The sequence below is a fragment of the Arachis hypogaea genome, chromosome 4 (genome assembly GCF_003086295.3).
Source record: "Arachis hypogaea cultivar Tifrunner chromosome 4, arahy.Tifrunner.gnm2.J5K5, whole genome shotgun sequence".
NCBI lineage: Eukaryota > Viridiplantae > Streptophyta > Magnoliopsida > Fabales > Fabaceae > Arachis > Arachis hypogaea.
The window spans coordinates 114,255,081-114,261,834 of NC_092039.1; the positions used below are offsets into that span (position 1 = coordinate 114,255,081).

A 6,754-nucleotide genomic window follows, 5' to 3' on the forward strand; every position below is an offset into this window, starting at 1 on the left:
TAATTTTTGTTTAATTTAGACCAATTTAATTAGATTTGGTTAACAAAATTATTTAGATGTGTGACCGACAAAAAAAGAAGTGTGTGATTCATACTTTTAAAATTAATATTTAATTTAATTAATACAAGAAGTTTAAATAAAATTTTTCTTTACGAAGTCAAATGCAGCTGAATGCAAAATTTGGCAGATAATGAGCCAATTTGAAAAGTTATTTAAATATAAAATAATTTTTAATACATGCGAGTTAATAAAGTTAATTTAGACATATTATCTATTGTTTCTTATATAATCCTCCAGTTCTGTGGTGTGGGAGTACGTGCGACAATTTTTATAGTATAAAATCATCTCTCTTTGAATTATATTTGTCATTCTCTTGTAGCATATTACTGTGATGCTGCCATTCATTTGAGCATTTACTTTGAAACTTATGACAAATTTACATCATCAATGCTGCCTAAACTTAAAAACACTAAAAAATATGAATGGTTGAGTGGAGAATAGTTGCTGTAAACATATTTTTCCAATTTGCACCACCCACAGGCCACAGCAACTGGGGTTGTAAAAGAATTGAATTTCTCAGTAAAATTCTTTTGAAAAGTGGCTAAAAGAAGAAGAGAAAAAAGAAAAATACACAAAGTTATAGAGTCCAGAAGGGTATATTATCAAACTAAAGCTTTCTTTGTTGATCTTCATCAGGTTGTGGTGCTGTCCAGTACTGCTTCACTGCTACTAGTATCTTTTCTCTTTGGTGAGGCCCCTTTTCGTGGTCGGCGATTCTCGCATCCCACTGCATTGCCTCTGCAAATCTCTTCACCTTTAGCAGCACATCCACATCGTCGCGCAATATGATGCTGCCTTGCGGCCGAAGAATCCGGTCCATCTCTAGAAGAATGTCCTCCATATTGCACCTGTGACACATTATCTTGATAAATTAGGACTTTGGAACATTAAAACAACATAGTGCATCTGAAATTGGTTTTAGCTAAATCACATTCTGCTTACTTGTTCTGGTAGAGGCTAAAAACAGAATCACCATGGATGAAGTCATAAGTTCTTGGATAAGTCGACATTGCTTCGCACCTGATGGGCAGAAAAGCAGTTATTACTTATTTAGCAAGTAAACTAGCTTTAACTACCATGTGCTGAAATGTGTATTTAGAAATTAGAACGAACTCAAGGAAATGGAAGAAAGGTTTACCAGTTTTGATAGGTTCCAATCAATCCACGCTCATATATGGCACCGAGAGTGTTGATCTCAGCCTCCACAGGAACAATGTTCATCACCCACACCGGATCATCGATAAGCGCAGCCGCGAAGCCTCCCAAGTAAGCATTCATGTCGAGGAGATTGCGATACCTACCACGCTCTGCTAGCTGATAGTCTATGGTCTTGTAGTATGCCACTCTCTTCTTCCATAGCTGTGTGTTTTCCTTGAACATCTCGGCCGTGATTCCCTTCAAACTTCCGCTGCTAATCCTCGGGGGAACTGCAGTTAGTCTCTCGGGCCATTTCGCCAATTCGCCGCCGCTAACTTGTCTAATGTCACTCACCTCAGGTAATTTTGTCAAGCATGTATCCATTTTAGTGTACCTACAACAGAAAAGTTAATGATGAAGAAAGAAAGGAAGCAACCAAAAAAAGGGCCATCAAAAGAATATTCTCTTTTTAAGATGATCAAGAAGATATAATAGCCAAAAGGAATTGAGTAAGAAACAAGGTGGGAAAATGAAATACAAGATCTAACTAAGGTCTCTTTTTTATCCAAATGGTTTTGGTATCACAGCTATACTCTCTTTGGCAGCAAGAATAATTTTACTTTTTTGCACTTTCTGACAAATGACACTGCAAAAGTGCAAAGGCTATATATAATTAAAGCAAAAAATCAATAGCATAAGGAACTACGACTGGAAGTGATTGAATTGAATTGAATCGCAAGTCAATCTTTTTCTAAAGAATTGCCAACAAAAAAGTTTAACACTAAACTTGCAACCTAGTTCACCCAATGTGAAACTTTTAGGCATTGGTATCAAAAGTAGAAGAAAAATATGAAATTACCATGCAGTGTCTGGATCCTGTGCCTCACAGAAGGGTCTGTTCTTGAAGACCTTCCTAGTGATTTTGCAATGAATGTGATTGGTTGGCTTCTGCCATATGGCGAGGTCATCCTTCTGAATCAATTTCTTCCAGCATAGACTCTTTGCTACTCTCTCAATCCCATCCTGTTCCTCTTTGAGACTCTCCTGAGTCCTTTCCCAACCTTTCCAGTGTGTCCTCCAGTTTATCGGCGGCCCGGATAGGATCCAATAGCCTCCCGGCCGCAGGACTCTATCGACTTCGGTCAAGTAAATTCCATCTGCCAAGATCAAACATAACAAAAACCAGAACACTTCTAAGTCATACATTCACAATGACTTGTAAAACCAACAAAGATTCTGTTTCTAAGGAATAATGGATTTACCATATTGGCCCCAAGGAATGAGGCAACGTGAGCAGTGAGCCATGTCAAAGGATCTTGAAGGGTAAGGAAGCCTAATTGAGGCAAGGACTCCAATCAATGCAGGAACTCCACGTTCAAGAGCAAACTGAACCTGAGCTTCATGTGTATCCCTTGGTGCAAACGATATTGCTAAAATGTTGCGTGACAGAAGATATGCACCCCAACTTGCAACCTGAACATTAATTTCATACAATGAAATTATAGATATTTCAATTAACTATTTCCCATAGGAACTAACTAGAAAAGTGTAATGTAGTTGGTACACATTCCATGTTACCAAAAAATGTGACTAGTGACTACCCTGTACCAATAAAATGAAACAAATTGAACATGCTTGACATCTGATGTATAATCAAAACTATAGTCTCCAACCAAAATGTCTTCTAACACTTACTATATTTTCATTTATTTCAAAGGGGAAAGGGAGTGATGTGTGATTATGGAACATATCAATCAGGTGGGGTTAGCATGATTGAGATGCTTAAATTGGGTAGGCATTCCTTAACAAACAACAGAATTTCAAAGTTCAAACTGAATTATTATTATTATTATGCTTAGCACCAAGTGGATTATAAAAAATAATTTCAGCACTTCAATAATGCAATGTCTTATCAAAAGTATAGTTCTCTAAGTGCACTGTACTATATATGTTTATTTTGCTCCTTAGTCAAAATGGTACTTTACTTCAGTTTGAAGAATTTAAGAAGATTGTTTTGCAAACAAGTTCTAGTTCATGATCAGCTTTATCCACAAAAGGACAATTCATCATGCTTCATATTTCAGACTTTTGTGTAACCAAAATAATCCCTTTAGGCCTTATCTATATTTTTGTGATCATCTAATTAATTAGAGCAAGATCCTATGAGATTATAATATAATAATTCCAAATAAATTTTGGTCACCCGTTTAGGATAAGACGGCCAAATCAACCACAATAATGATGTTATTAGAAATAGGAAAATTGAAATAGACGCCTTGACGGCGTTACATTACATAACATATAAAAATTAAAACATATAGAAAAAATCACACATGGAAATGAAAAGAATAAGTGGAACATAGTAAAAAAATAGATGGGTGGGATTCGTCTAAATCCTAATATAATATCTGTTTCATAGCAGGATGAAAATGACAAAAAAAAAAATCAATTTTCATTTTTCTATACATATCTGTTCTCAATTAAAAACTCATTGTAATCATAATGAATATTTACGTTTTTTGATTCGGAATCTAAATTAAACCATATCAAAATCAGACAACTATACAGATTATTGTTAATTGTAATTTCCAAAACATAAATCCATTCAATGAAAAAAATATAAGTAAAAAAAGAAATAAAAGAAGAAAATTCTCAATTGATGAGGTTCCACCAAATGTGGCCCAACCTCAGTCTATCTTATTCTTAATTCTTCGCTTTCCAAATTCTTCCAAGTTGTTAAACAACCCACTGGGGAAGTTGAACCACCCGGTTCAGTTGAACCGGCCAGCTCAACCATAACAAACCAGACCCATATGATAGTTCTTCAATCGAAAAATTAAAAGAAAATACTCAAAAAAAAAAAAACTTAGCTACTCTCTCAGTAATCAAAATTGAAAACATAATTTCAATAATAATAATTTAATCAGAAATTGTTCAGTTTTAATTTTCTTTCTTATATCTGCCGTTTTTTCAGTTTGTTAGAATTCGTGATTATAACAAGAAAACAGTTGGCATTCAACAGAACCAGAAAACGCCACCGGTTTCAGCCGGTCGAATCAATCAAGAACTGTCAAAGTCAACGGAAAATAGTTGAAAGCATTACCCCACAACCGGTGTCCAAGGCGGTTCTGATGGACCCATCGCGGAGGTTTATGAGCCGTCCGATATCATCAATGTAGGCGCTTGCGCCACGTGGAAACATGGTCCCACCACCGGGGAACCTGAACCGGTCACCTTCGTAGTGAACCCAATTCTGGTTCTTCTTCTCCACAGTGAGCTCCTTGTGCGGCACATTCGCATACCACGCCGCATCGCGGCTCTCCGGCCACCGCAGAGGTATCCGGTACCCGAACGGCGCCGGAATTCGACACCGGAGAATCTCGTTCGGCGCCGGACAGTGCCTCTCCCGGTAGATGAGTCGGTCGCGCGGGAAACTCAACGATCGCTTCACGTCCTCGCATGGCGTGTACTCGGAGAAAGAAGGATCGCACGGAGGCGCGTGAAACTCACGCGCGGGGGTGGAAGTGGGGTCTGGAATGGTGTGGTGCGCGGAGAAGTCAAGGGCGGCGGCGGTGGAATTGGAGATTGCCGGATCGGGGCAGGTGGTGGTGGAGAGGTATTGTGTGGTTGTTGTTCCGGCGGAGAAAGGGGTGGTGGAGTGTTGCCAGAGGCCGAGGAGGTAGAAGAGGGTGCAGAGCACGGTGGTGAAGGTGAGAAAGTATAGGTTTTTGAGAAGATTGGTTTGTTTCTTGGAGGTTAAGTTCTGAACAAGAACTGAAACCCAGTTATTATGATTATTCGCCATTGATCAACGTTACGTTGTTCAATGTGTTTACCTTCTTTTCTTTTCTTTTTCTTCAGTTACTTACTGTGTGATCATAGAGAGAGAGAAGAAAGAAAGAAGGAAAGAAAGAAGAGAAAGAATTGGTGGAAGAAGAGTTTGGAGTTTCCAAGGTTTTTATATGTTATAAGAGAGGGATATATGATATATCTTTTCGATGAAGAATATTGAGAATTGAATATGGAACGAAAATGTTGATGGTTGTTGAAGAAAAATGAAGAGTTTATGCTTTTATAGAGAGCTATATGACTATAGAGGGAGTTGTATATAGTTTTTGTTGTTAGTGTCTTGGTGTGGATAATTTCTGTGGGTGAAATGGAATTCGTTGTATTTTGGTTTTCTCTCTATGTTTAATTACATAGTTACAACCTCCTCCTCTATTCCACCTCAATTAAGACTTTATTTCTCTACATCAGTAACTTATTTGTTGATAAAAATAATTATATTATGTTATTTTATTTTTTAATAGTGGTCGTTTGAATTGAATGTGCATAATTAGTAGGAAAGGTCAAGACGTGTATACATTATTTACATTCATGATTCATCTAATTATATTACTAAAAATATTTGATTCTTATAATAATTATCTTAAAATTCATGTATAGTTATATTTATTTGATTGATTGATAGTCATTTACAAAATTTTTTACAGAGTTTAATTTTTGTGCAATGTAATTCGAAAGTTTTACATGTAATCTAATTAGATTTATTTTCTTTAAAGTTATTTTAAATAAATTTGGGCAACATTATCGAAATTATTATTTATACTTTTATAATGAACTAGTAAAATAGCCTGTAAAACAGTAAAAGAGTCTGATGATAACAAAAAATCCCAAATATATTGGGAAAGCTTTTTGGAGAGTTATTTTTGTTTTTCAAAAGTATAATATATCATTTTGTATCTATATAGTAAATAAAAATAATCATAAATTTATGTTTATGATTTTTTAAAATTAATTTATTTTTATTAAAACTAAAAAATTTAAAAAAAATTAAAATTAATCCTTATATTTATACTTGTTATGATTTTTTTAAATTTGTTAGTAATTATCTAAGTCAATCCTTAAAATTTTTAAAAATAGATACTTTAGTCATTCAATATTCAAAATACATAAAATAGTCTCTAATTTTTACTTCTCTTAGACAATATAATCTCCTTCATTAGTCATTACCACACAAAACATTAACTTACACATGTGACCCTTAAGTGTCTACATGTATAAATTGGATAAATTAATCCTTAAATTGAAATACATAACAGTCCCTAAAAAAATAGAAAATTCTCAAAATAGTCATTGAAAAATTTTAAAAATTTTAAAACAATTTCTTCAAATTTGATTATTTACACATAAACATTTTCTATGAATTTTTAAAATAAATTTTAAAATAATTTTAAAAAAGCACTATTTAAAAAAATAAAAAAAATGAATCCATATTTATTCTTACCAAAAAAAAATATTAATTTAATTTAATTTAAGGGTAAATCATCCTTTTAAATTGTTTGTCATTCAATATTATTCAATTGCCTTTTTTATTTTTGTTTTGAAATTTTCTTTATAGAAATCGATCTAATTTAACCCAATTTAGTATGTATTTATAATAAATCGTTTTAAGTTAAATTGATTTAGTAAAAAATAACATTTTATTGTAATTCATCAGTCTATGTTAAACCGATGTAATACGATATTATTGTGCTCTATATGAATCAATTTATAC

At 34.1% G+C, this 6,754-nt stretch overlaps 1 protein-coding gene across 1 annotated transcript; it reads right to left on the reverse strand.

The window, feature by feature from the left end:
* Positions 1-501: 501 nt before the first annotated feature.
* On the reverse strand, positions 502-5,367 carry LOC112797375 (probable methyltransferase PMT15). Its single transcript, XM_025840279.3, has 6 exons — positions 4,301-5,367; positions 2,460-2,670; positions 2,057-2,354; positions 1,199-1,591; positions 1,003-1,080; positions 502-908 (listed from the first exon to the last, which is right to left on the reverse strand). The coding sequence occupies exons 1-6, from the start codon at positions 5,000-5,002 to the stop codon at positions 668-670; spliced, it is 1,923 nt and encodes a 640-aa protein (XP_025696064.1). The 5' UTR covers positions 5,003-5,367; the 3' UTR covers positions 502-667.
* Between the last annotated feature and the right edge of the window lie 1,387 nt (positions 5,368-6,754).

Bases quoted from the DNA above. Each gene is read 5' to 3' on its own strand.
- LOC112797375 (XM_025840279.3), bottom strand. From the start codon at position 5,002: ATGGCGAATAATCATAATAACTGGGTTTCAGTTCTTGTTCAGAACTTA. The intron at 1,592-2,056 runs GTAATTTCATAT...TTTCTGTTGTAG, and splicing joins CAGGATCCAGACACTGCATG to GTACACTAAAATGGATACAT. The intron at 1,081-1,198 runs GTAAACCTTTCT...TCTGCCCATCAG, and splicing joins ATTGGAACCTATCAAAACTG to GTGCGAAGCAATGTCGACTT.